General features: G+C 36.0%; 1 protein-coding gene across 1 annotated transcript in view; it reads left to right on the forward strand.

Annotated features, from left to right (window-relative positions):
- Nucleotides 1–11621, forward strand: part of WTAP (WT1 associated protein) — a 28931-nt gene extending 17310 nt beyond the window's left edge. Inside the window, exons 6-8 of the mRNA XM_013945438.2 lie at nucleotides 3323–3501; nucleotides 8330–8484; nucleotides 10398–11621. Of these exons, the coding sequence (XP_013800892.1) occupies nucleotides 3323–3501; nucleotides 8330–8484; nucleotides 10398–10981 (918 nt within the window). The 3' untranslated portion in view covers nucleotides 10982–11621. The remainder of the gene's footprint in view (nucleotides 1–3322; nucleotides 3502–8329; nucleotides 8485–10397) is intronic.
- The last annotated feature ends 1388 nt before the right edge of the window (nucleotides 11622–13009 follow it).

The raw sequence follows: 13009 nt of genomic DNA on the forward strand, positions 1-13009 counted from the left end.
TGGAAAAGATAATGAATGGAAGTTTCCTGGCGTGCGGTTGGACCATAGTGCCTAGATAGTCATTACTCTTAATCTGCTTGTGGTTAGGTTTACTGTTCTGTTGTTTGTTTGTTTGTTTGTTCTTCGTTATTATCCTTTTTCTTCCTTTCTACTCCTTCCTTAAAGGGAGCATTTATAGTTGTGCTTATTTAGATTGCTGACACTTCCTATTAAGGTTCTGATTTCTGTTTAATTATTTTTCATGTCAGAGGGTCTGTTCTGCGGAGATGTCTTTAGACACCTTTAGCCAAAAGGATTCAGCTGTTTCCAAGAAAATATGAGAAGTGGAGGAGTTGAAATGTTTATGTCTTAACAAAGAAACACCATCCAAACAAACAAAAACCTACACAGCCTGATGTCCTCCTATTTAGAATACTTCAGCATCCTCTTGCTTTGGGCTAGAGCAGAGAGAGCTGATACCAAGGTCATCTATTCTGCTTGTGAAATTCATCCCTATTTGTCCAACTTACAAGCTTTTGAAAAATACCATCTAGTGTGTGCGTTCATGTTTAAGAATATGAACAACAATAGTTATTTTAGGTATTAAGTGTAGGCATGTCGAAATCTGGCGTTGGACATAATTTTTTCTGTATCTTCAGTTCTAGTTGGAGGTCCAGCTGTTGAACCTGAAGGCAGGTGGATTCTTTTGCTCCCTGCCCCTTACTCCCTGGAATACAGAGGGGAGGAGAGAGACAGCAGAGTGGTTAGAGGTAGCAGGACAGTGAGTGGCTGGAACTGGCTAAGCAGGAAGATGAATGGAATGAGGAAGTAGGCAGAGGGATTAAGAGGTATGGGCTTGCCTTGGGACTGGGTCAGATCTGGAGAAGGTTGTTAGGCCTGGGTGAATGAAAAGCCTAACAAGTGAAAACTCTGGAGTTATGAATGGAGAAGGCATCTCTAGAGAGATGGAGGAAAATTGGTGTTGGAAAAACTGGAGGAATGAATGGTATTTAAGTTTGGGAAGGGATGCAGGAGGGTTGGTCTGCTCAGGTAAATTCCTCATACTGTCCTGTTTTGGGAATGACAACTGAGGTGTAACATGGAGCCCATGCAATTCTTTCTGTTTGGCCTAAAAGCATGCACCAGAGATACTTGTAAGAGACAGTTATATAACTGATGTTGGACGGAATTAGCTGGGTGTTGTTGAACTTTTTAGTGCATTTCTGGCATGAGTGAGGGGCACATGGCAGCAATCTTTGTGCTAGTGATCCAAGGAATCTGTTACAGTTCTTGGCCTGGCAGTAGAAGAGGGAAGGTACAGTCCAGCTGGACTAGGTAAGGAAAGGAACATGGTCAGTTTTTCTCAGTGATGCCTCTCTAAAAATAGGTTGGGAACCATATTGCTGTAGCATAGGTCTTTTTCTGAAATAAGTTGCCAGCTGGAGTGTCTACATGTCTGCAGACATCCGTTAAATGAGCTGTTTCACCCTGTACTAGTGCTGATCCTCATAAAGAATGACAGGTTGTTGAAATACTCCTGTTAGTCCAAGCATCAGAAAGTTGAGTGGATAGGAAAGATGATCTTTTGGTAAAGATAAATTAAATAGCTCTTTATTAAATGAGCATCGTTTTGTGCATTCAGTAAAGCAGAGGTCCTGCAGGGGAGAAACATTATCCAAAACATGTTATGATAGTCTTAATTTGGATGTCCTTTTTCTAAGTAAAGTTGGCATAGGCAGGCTCTTAGCTTGCGAGTGCTTTATTTCTTGAAAGTTTTTTACGTTGTGTTTGTTGTTTATTCCTTTTACATTTCTTTCTGGATACATATAAATATATTTTTAAGTAGTTTTAAATAAATAGACAAAGTATGAAGATTGTTTCATGTTTTTTAAGTAGTTAAAGTAGTTAAATATTTTTATATCAAATTAATGTGAAGTTAATTTGAAATATTTCAGCTATTTCAATAACTTTGAAATCGCATGCTTGAAATAAAATACAGGAATTGGTGCTACTTAAATTATGTCTTCCTAAATTGAGAAGTGACTTTGGAGTCACTACTGCTCATCTTTAAGATAAATAAAATGTTTATACTTGTACTTTCTCTTCACTGTTGCTAAGTGAAAGACTCCACAGAATAAATTGACTGTACAGGAAAATGGTTAAACTGAACTGTACCTTTTACTGCGAAGGTCAGGTTGTTCTAAATAAGCTAAGTGTATGTGGGGGGAGACTCTTGCTCTGTCCTTCCATTCTACTGGTGATGTCTTGTACTGTTTATCAGTGAAACTGTATGCGCAAGGGTCTGTTGCTGTCCATCTAGTTGGAAGATGTATATAGCAGCAGGCACCCCCCCCCGATTTTTAATTAATGTTTCTTTTTAATGTAATCTTATGTTTACCTCTTTGTAACTGACAAATGTGGTGTATATACAGGGAGAGTAATAAACAACTTTAGAATGAACACTTTATATGTAGGCCAATGTGATTTTAGTGATTAACTGGATTCTAATCATGTGCTGTTTAGTAGCCCATTTTATGATTGCCTGTTGTGATGGAACTAAAATTGAAGCAACTGGGAGAGAAGGCAGGGAGGGGGAGGGGGAATCTTGTTTAAATACATCCTAGTTTTGACTAACATGTTATATTTAAAAGAAACAGTCTTGGTTATTCTTTCTGAAATACTGATGACTAATTGTAAGTCTTTTGGGTTGTGCTTATTGCAAGAGAATCTAAATCCAAACAAAATCTGTTTAAATGATGTTGATATTTCTAAATTTCCTAAATGATTTTGGTTTTAAAAGGGGCGGGGGGGAGGCAAACTCATATTGTAAGTGATTATAACCTTTGCAAAAAAAAACCCCAAAAAACTGTGTGGCAAAACCTTCTTAGTAGTTGCTTTAAGAAATTGTTTGGACCATTAATGTTGATAACTTTCACTGAAGATGCATAGAAATTAGCCATCTGTTTTAACCAGACAAGTCTTAATATGTACAGATTTTTTTCAAAAGAATGTAGGCAGTGTAAAAGAAAGGGAGCATTATAATATACCAGTCATTTCTTCTGCAAATGTAAGCTGACATCTAGAAGATGAAATTTGAAGCAGAGGGAAAGAAAAGCAGCCTTGAAAGTTTCAGCTGGGGCGGGGAGAGATTTGGGGAGTATGCATATTAATAGAGAGGGGGAGTGGTTCTTTATCCTGCCCTCTTCAGATTAAAATGTTGAAGAGGAAAGCAAGCTTTCTTAGTATTCTCTTTGGAATAACTATTTTTTAAATTGTATCTAAATGATTATAGAATTTTATTTAGTGATGTATAAATAACAATATTTGGTTTTGTTTTATGCAGAATCAGATTCAGTACCTCAAGCAAGTCCAGCAGCCTAGTGTTGCCCAACTGAGATCAACAATGGTGGACCCAGCCATCAACTTGTTTTTCCTAAAAATGAAAGGTGAACTGGAACAGACTAAAGACAAACTGGAACAAGCCCAAAATGAACTGAGTGCCTGGAAATTTACGCCTGATAGGTAAACAAAACAAATACTCCCCAGTCAAGACTTCCCTGACAGTCCCACTACGAGAATGCTATGGTGGGACAGCCAAGTACTCGTTTCCACACCAAGACTCAGACGTTTTGAGCCAAAAGCCACATTCTTATACTGTCCAGCTTGTAATGCTTAATGTAAAACTTACCAGATGAACCTTGTGTTTCAGCTTTTTTCTCCCCCTTTGCTTCAGAGGCCTGACGGCGTCGGACTGTTCTGAAGAAATGGCCATCTCCGAAAAAAAAAATCCTTTCTAGAACATGTAGACATTTGCAAAATTGTTCTATTTGAAGAAAATAGAGGGAAAAACAGAAGTCTTAAGTCTGTGGCACACTGTGTCTACAGACAGTTTGGAGGAGAGAGAACCTAGAGATTATAAATCATGAATTGAACATGTAAAATTCCCGTAAAATGTAGAAGTGGAATATGCTTCGCTCTTAACCTTGAGCCTAGTGACTTAGAGACACTGTAAGTCAGTTTTGCCAATAAGACTGTGGACTTCCTGCTTGTTCACTGAACTGCTGGGTCAGAACTCAATGAGGTGAATTTTGCATTAAAGAGTTTATTTGCTAACCAGTTCTGAATAGCCATGAGAGTGCTATTTCATATCACATCAGTGGTAGTGTACACATTTGACTGTTTAGCATTTGGGCTCTATAACAGTTGATGGAGCCTTAAGTCAATGTTGCTAAATAATGAACTGTTCTCTGGATGGTTGGAAATATTGTGGATGCCTCAAAATTAGGACTGTACAAAAATGTACGTTCTATCTAATTGCAGGTGTAAAATTGTTGGAAGTAATATATATTTGATCACAACTAGCATGTATAAGAGAAACTAGTTGTGATAAGTATTTCACTGCATGTTTCCATGCAGCAAAGAGAAATTTTCAATCTTCTATTCTGAGAACTGATCTCAGATGCTCACTACAGAAGGCACATACAATGGCAACTGTCTTCAGTGTTGGTGGGATACTTTTATTCCTTTGTACACCTGTTTTTTTTGTATTGCACTTCGATATAAAATGTGCCTTGAAATAGTTGTAATATATAGATCAAGGAACACTACTGGTTATACTGTTGTATTGTGAAACTCCTGGGATGAACGAGAATCGAACAGATTGTTATTTCTGAATTGTCTCGTTCTCTGAAAAAGGAAGACAATATTTTAACAAACCAAAAAACCTTAAATGCATGCATTTTCCTGGGTGGAATCAGTGAAAGGAGCCTTTGCTACTCTGTTGATGCCTCTGTTCTGTTGTCCCAAGTTACTTGTAAGAGTAGCAATATGGGACAGCTGGGAGTGCATGTCTGAGGTGTGTAAAGTGAAATGCAGATTTGATACAGCATTTGTGTATTTTTTTTTATTTTTTATTTTTTTTAGCAATTTGAGTTCTATCTAGAAAACTAAGGTTTTGATTTTCAAATCAGTTGGGCAATATTTCATGACTCTAGAAAATTCAGTTTTAAATTTTTAAAAGGGGTCCTTTCATAGAAGGTGATGAATTCTGTTTCATTGGTAAAATTATGATCTTTATTAAGATGGCATTACATATTTTTCAACTCGGAAATATCTTAACTGTTTATGCTTTAGATGATTAATATGGAAAGGAGAGTAGTATTCTTACGCAGGCTTATTTTTTGCATGAGTAATGGCTTACAGCAAAAGAAAAACCTTCAGAAAAACTTTACATTTAAAAAAGTGATACATCTGGAATGATTTTGCTGTAGCAGTATCTAAGGTTTTAATGATCTAGCATCAAAACAGAGGTAAGACTTGCATTAATTGTTAATGTGTTACCAAGCTGTTTGTAAAATTTACTATAATGTGCGGACAGAGGCAGCTGTTGGGATTGTTCATCTGGCATGCCATGCAGATTGCTTGTTTAACTTGGAATTCAAAAAATGACTTAATACATTTAGATACAGGGTTTGTTTATTTATTTATTTATTTTTAAGAAGTCCTCAGGCTCTAAAGTTGCGTGTACAACTGAGGAGAGACAAGTAGCTATTACCACTTTCAAGCAAAAGTATCAAAGAAAATTTTGTCACTTTTGCAGTTACAACTTTCCTTGATACTTGTCATATAATTGAATTTAACTCTGGTGAATGTACATAATATATATGTGCAATAGCTGGAATATGGAAAATTAGATTTATTTCCTGGTAAATGGAGATTGTCTTAAACTGGGTTATGATTTGATTGATTTTTATTTCTGGAAAGGTAAAGAAATGCTGACTCATATGTAAAAGGTCTGCAGGATTTTTCTTCTCTCCTTTCCCTACCCTCATCACCCCACCCCCACTATTTGTTCTTCCTCATATGCAACTACTCCTATTTCATGGCACCTGACCTAGTTTTGAAAAGAGGTGATGCTCCTATTCAAATCTCTAACCAGTGTTCTGAGGTAACATGTTGACTGCAACCCTAAGCAGTATCAGTTCTGGACCTTAACCATAGATAAGGGTGTACAGCATAATCATTGCTGATGACTGGAGCAGAAAATAAAAGGACATGTAATCAAAGGAATGGCTCTGCTAAGCCATTTTAACCATCATTGAACATACAGTATATGCTTGAATTAAAAAAAAAAAAAAATAGAAACTTGATTTGCAGAAAGCTTACTACAAAAAGTAGTCTTTTGAAATTTAACCACTTATATCCTTACAGGTTTTGTTGCATGTATGTTCAAGTGGATTTGTGAAAACATTGCCAAATTTAATTTTACAGCTAGTAGGAGTTATTTTAATAGTTACTGGATTTGTTACTTGTGCATGTATTGTCTTTTACATAAATTGCAAGGGGAGATTGCTTGGTGCTGTGCTGCACTAGTTCAGAACATCTGGAAATCTTGATGAGAAGAAATAGCATTATAGGTAACTATGCAAATTTCTATACAGGTAATAAATATTTTACATTTTGGTAGGAGTTAACATGAAGAAATTAATGGGATTCTAAAATTGTCCCAATTTTAAGGTAACTGGTACTTGCTAATACTATAATTTTATGTTGTTTTGTAAAGAGAAAAACGTTAAATGACTTAAGCGCTGTGAACATCTTTCACTTGTAGTGATGATGAATACAGTAACAGGAATCTGCAAGTGATTAAAAGCCTTTGCATGTCTGCCTAAACGCTTTTGGGATATGCCACATTGCTTATTTCCAAAGTGGTCCTGCTTTACAAAGAATGAACATCTTAAGGAAACTTTTATCTTAAGTGTATTATTCGGATTGTATTAGGTCAGCACAATTTAAACGTCAAGAACCTGGCATTGGACATCACATCGAGAAAGAGAACAGGTTGCTGCCTTTAGCAGAGTTGCAGGCTTCCAGGACTTTACACAGCCAGATTCCTTCTGGAGCAGCCCATCTGAAAGATTTGGGAGAGTCAGTCGGAAAACGTTAAATGGGGCAGAGCTGGCAGAACTTAGTAACTGTCTAAGGCTTGAATGCTTAAAAGGTGGCTGATTAGGAAATGATTATTTTAAATTCTTACTTCTGGGTATTTTGGTTGCAGGCGAGAACCATGGCTGTGAATCATAGTAGCAGAAATTCCTGTTTTACTCTTTTAATCTTCAAAATCTCTTTTCATCTTTGTCAATTGTTTAAAAACAACTTTAAGCGGACCTCCTTGGTCTTGTAAAGAAACACAAGTTCTGCCATTGAATTCACAATAAACCTGCTCAAGTCTTTTTTAATTTTTTTAACAGAGCTTACACTTCCATAGAAAAGAGGACAGCTTTGTTACTTTGCTGAGCCTCATAAAAAGAGAACTATGTGGTTGCTGTCCTGACTTCAGCAGACCAAGAGTCTTAGAGGACTTTAGCTCTTTCTTTTATGGAGTCAGCTGTATTGCCTATATATTAATTTGCATACTACTTCCTATAATGCTTCACAATACAGTTTTTATCGTGAAGATTAAAGATGTGTGATGTTACCTATTTAGTAAAGACAGTATGTCTCGTCAGTTCAAAATAGCTTTTCTGTCTGATGTTTCCCACTTATTTCAGAAATTGGATACCCTAAAGCATTGCTCTTGATCTGAAATGTGGCCATTCTAAACAAATAGTAATATACTGCTTACTTTTCCTGCCAATTTTTAGTGGCACTTTACTTTCTCCTCACCATGCAAGATGTGCACAAAAAGAGCTGACTGAAGGAATTGTGAAATGGACTGTGTACAATACTGTAAAATATATAAATTGAATTGAAAAATAGACACCTAATTTTTTTAAAAAAAGTACCCAGATAACATTCAAATGAATATCTAAGCCTCTCGAAGAAGAATGGATGTCACTGTAAAAATGAGCGTGGGATTTTAATGTGTTCCCCAAACCAACTTTCTTCTCTTCACCCATATGTAATTACTAAATTATACAAGTACAATAAAGGAAGAAGCTTTTTGTTCGTGTATGATTCAGTTTACACATTTTTATGCTGTCCTTGATCTTTTGAATTACAAGGCACATCTTTAATCAAATATTTAACTCCATTGAGGATCAGCACATGCAAGATTGTGCATACTGATAATCCAGATGTTGGTATTAAAAAAAAGAACAATATGCTCATTCATATTTGCAGTAATAACTTGCCTTCCACTTTATGGGACAGCGACAGAAGATCAGCTGACATTGGAACAACATGTGGTAACTATAGGGAGACTTTCTGCTATGACAATTATGTTGAGGCATAATGTTCCTTGAATTGTGACATGCAGAAATTGCCTCTCCTTTTTGTCTATAATTGTGATTGAGGAAGATTACTGAAGGTTTTATATTCTTTTTGTGATAGATGGCTCTTTCCTTTGCAGCCAAACAGGCAAAAAGTTAATGGCGAAGTGTCGAATGCTTATCCAGGAGAATCAAGAGCTTGGAAGGCAGCTGTCCCAAGGACGTATTGCACAGCTTGAGGCAGAGTTGGCTTTACAGAAGAAATATAGTGAGGAACTTAAAAGCAGTCAGGATGGTAAGGGATTTTTTTAAGAAAATGGAAGTTGCCTTGCACTTCTGCTAGCTTAATTTATTGATGATGCAGATACTGTAAATTCTCTTTTGCTAGAATGAAAGGGCAGTATGAAGTAAAATATGACAATTGTAAGTCTTCACTGGTTGCCTTAATTACCAAATCAAAAAACAAACCGAACCTTGGGGGGATTTGCTGCTCCAGTAATGTGGGGGTTTGAATTTGAAATTGCAAGACTTTTTTTATTTTAGGACTTGCTGTTAACATTGCATGAACCTAAGCATGCACTGAGAACAGAATGTTACTTTGTCAACTGTGACTCATTTTGAGTTTATTTGGGGGAAAAAAGGTTTTTATCTATGCCTAATACAACAAAAATGCACTTTTTGCTTAAATAACTCAACTGAAATAAAATGTTCCATTATTGTATTCACAGTCTACATTGTGCAGCATTATGAGCCTGAATTGAAATTACCTGTGAACTCTGACCTCTTGCATAATTTAAATGGAGAGGAAAAAAAGCAAATTTTTTAATTTCCAGATTTTCAGTTGAGAGTTCAGGATAGATCTTCTTAATCTCTGACTAAAATTTGGCTTTTTGGTAGTGTTACACAATAGGTTGTCTGATTATTACAATAAATCCTGGGACATGAACTCTTTGACATTTTGCTTAAGCCTGAATATATTGTTTTTTTTTTTTTCTACAACTGAAACCTGTAGGACAACACAGATGTGTTTCAGCACTGCTTAAGTCTGATATATCCTATATTTTAAAGGATATAAATTTTTTCCTGTAGAATCGTATTTTGTGAGAAAGTACAATATAAAGTGATATATAATAGAGTTCTTAATGAAAATGATTTTCTGTAACAGCATTAACCATGGATATTTTGTTGGAATAGTTATGTTTTTGCTTTCGAACTACTATTTACATAATGTACTTCATCTAAGTGAATCAAGTTCATAATTGAAGCAAGTGTGGACATTCTTTGAGGATATCTGCTCCAGAATGCGGTATAGTGCAGTAAGCTCCAGAATAGTGCAAGATGTGTTCTTAGTTCCCATTGTTTCTTCCCTACTGAAACAAATGTAGTAAGCAAAGTTGTGAGCAGACTAAGGCTATAATAATACTACAGTACCACTCTTACCTTTCCAGTGAATATTTTTTCTGTACCTGCAAGAATGCTTTTTAAGTTAATATAAATTCTTAAAACAATAAGAAGTTTGCATTTTATTTGCTCTGTCAGGTTAAAGTTGGAGACTTTGGGTTCAATGTTTCTTTCACTGTTTCCAGGTCACATTTGTTCTGCTCAAAAATGTAGTCCCCATTGAAAAGTCTTTTCTTTGTACATAAGCAGCACTAAAAACCCTGTGGAATTAGTTAACAATTTTGCTGATATGAAAGTCAGCAAAAATCTGCCTTTTCTTTTATTGTCCTGTTATACAGGATTAAAAGCAGTAAGAATTGAAGCTTTCTTGAAATGTGACTGATACTTTTTTCTCACTGAATAGGTTGTTGTATTTAAACCTATTACATACAGCCATGTCATTTATGGTTGCTTTTTTTAGTGTTTCTGCTAAGATTTTTGCACTTGAAAATACAATCTGCAAAATAGTCATTGTTTGAATTGAGCTGTTTTCTAAATATCTTCCTTTCTTGCCCAGAAATGAATGTCTTCTCATACAGTGTTTTCTTATAGTCTTCTCCTGTATTCTGAATAGCATTATAAAAAGTATGTAGATGACAGTTTAGAATTTCCTCCTTCAGAGGCAGAATATAAAAAATGATGACTGGGAAAAATAGGTTTGTTGAAAAATTTCAGCATAAAATGTTGCTACTGGATTTTAATTGTCTTAAGACTCCAGCTATATATGGGCTATTAAGTATTTGCAACAAATGTGTTTTCTTTATATAGAATTGAATGACTTCATCATCCAGCTTGATGAGGAGGTAGAGGGTATGCAGAGTACCATTCTAGTTCTTCAGCAGCAGTTGAAGGAGACTCGCCAGCAGTTGGCTCAGTACCAGCAGCAGCAGTCCCAGGCCTCCACCCCAGGTACCAGCAGGACTCCATCTTCTGAGCCTACAGACCAGGGAGAGGCTGTGGGTAAAGACTGCAGCCGTCTGGCTAACGGACCAAGTAATGGTAGCTCCTCCCATCAGCGGACGTCTGGGCCTGGATTTTATAGGGAGGGTAGCAGCACGGAAGATGATTTCCCAGCTTCTCCAGGGAATGGTAATAAGCTGTCCAACCACTCTGAAGATAGAACTGGTAGAGGAGGTGGTAGCTACATAAACCAACTCAGTACTGGGTATGAAAGTGTAGACTCTCCCACTGGCAGTGAAAACTCTCTCACTCACCACTCAAATGACACAGACTCCAATCATGATCCTCAAGAGGAGAAAACAGTGAGCATGAAAGGTAACAGAACTGTGGGTTCTCGTCATGTCCAGAATGGTTTGGACTCCAGTGTAAATGTGCAGGGTTCAGTTTTGTAACATTTTTCTGCAGCATTTTTATACAGTGTCATTTAAATTGGGAGAGGATACTGTCCAGAAGCCGTTTAAATTAGTGCATACTTGTCACAAATTTGCCTTTTTGTGGGTTTCTTTTTGCTTCAATACCTCTGCCACTTTGGAAATTTTAACAGTTAATTACGTTGAATGTTGCTAAAAGGACGTTTGTGTAGCTCAAGTTATTTTTATATGAGTTAATGTGAAGTTGAAATGGAAATTATTTCCACAAAGTATAACATAAATGATGTCTGTACAAATCTGTGTATATCTAGAACCTGTGCTGTGTAAGGGCATTCTTACTCATACTGTTATACTTACACCACCTTCAAGAATTGTCATAATAGCTGTGGGTTTATGACTGCCAAGTTTGCCCAGTACAGTAGTTTTATCACTAAAAGACGGACTTACTGAAGGAGTCCTGTAGTAGTTTCAGTGTTAATTACAGTTTTTCCCACCGTACATCTGTGCATTTTCTCCTTAGGTGACCGAATGTTTATGAATTGTGTGCATAGTTACTCAGTTTTTAAGAACTGTTGTATCCTGTTTATGCATATTGCTCTGTGAATCCAATATTATCTTACCTGTACTGACCAAACCTAAATAAAAACTTTTAATAATGTAATTTCCTCATTGTTCTGCATTGGTTTACATGGCTTATTTGTATGCAGTGTATTTACAGTACGCATTTTTTCTTGAATTTGTCCCTGTGTTCAATCCTACATCATATAACTTAAGCCTGAGGTGTGTTATCTTACTAATTGTGCTATCAGTGTGTGCTATCTTATTAATTTCAGGCCAGACTGATGGTGCTTATTCTACAGGTTGTTTCCTTATAAGCAAATAAGAAAAAAACATGGGGAAAGTTTAATAAAAGCAAACCCAGAGTTAAACTTAGCTGTTAAAAGATAGTGTGATAGAAGTATCCTGTAGGTAAATATACCAATTAAACAATGAAACTTCAAGGAGTTAATAACTCAGATTTTTTCTTAAAATAGATACAAGTCCTGTATGTGTTTTTTTTTTTTTTTTCTAAACACCTAGCTGAAGGGCAATTTGAGTTGACTTTAATTTTTTTCACGTTCTGCATGTGTTATCAACTATACATTTATTGTTCAGTAGCAATATGAGTTACTACAAATTTCTTAGAACCTCAATTTCTGGTGGTATTTTCTGTCTACTTTTTTAGTGATGGTGACATGTAAACAAGGAGATGAAAAAGGCTCTGGCTCTAAATAAGTATTGGTTAAAAGGAAAATAAAAGTATTTTTAAAGTACTATACTTACTAGTAAACTTAAGTCCAGTTTCAGCACTTGTACTTGAAAACCTCTTTATTATCTGATGACTAACAAAATTATTCTAGTGGTTTTATAGGAGAGACAAAAATTATAAGTAACTGCTTATAGCTTTGCAATTCACTCTGGAGGAGACATTGAGACTCCTGTTTGAAAGCTGTATTTAGTTCTAGGAGATATCTGGGTGTGTGTTAACTTTAAATTACAGTGTTGTAATAAATTCCTAGATGAAAAATGGTACTGTAGAAAACCTTTTATAAGCGGCATATTATATGAAAATTAGCATCTGCAGTAGTATTGTCCAAGACAAAGGGATGTAATTTACTATCAGTTGCTGTCTTGTATGTTAGAAACATGCTAGTCTATATACCACTGCTACTTTAATTTCATAGGGCTTATAAGTGTGTTAAAATTAGTTTGTATTTCTCACCAGAAGCATAAATCCCACTGGGAATACCTGGTGGTTTCCTGAACATTACTTTAGCCTCCACTCTCTGAAAAATGGCAGTTCCAAGTTGAATGCCTGAAAGGGAAGGTATTATCAGACTTTATCTGATAATACAGATAGTAACAAGCCTTGTAGTGAAATTTACGGTGGTGGTTCAAAACTCAGTTTGAAACTCATGCCAAGAAAAGGGTAAACCTCTTTTCACCTGCTATAAATACAGGGAATCATAAAATATCACCTGGGTTAGAGTAATTGCCATTAATTTGTTT

This window comes from Apteryx mantelli, chromosome 3 (genome assembly GCF_036417845.1).
Source record: "Apteryx mantelli isolate bAptMan1 chromosome 3, bAptMan1.hap1, whole genome shotgun sequence".
Lineage (NCBI taxonomy): Eukaryota > Metazoa > Chordata > Aves > Apterygiformes > Apterygidae > Apteryx > Apteryx mantelli.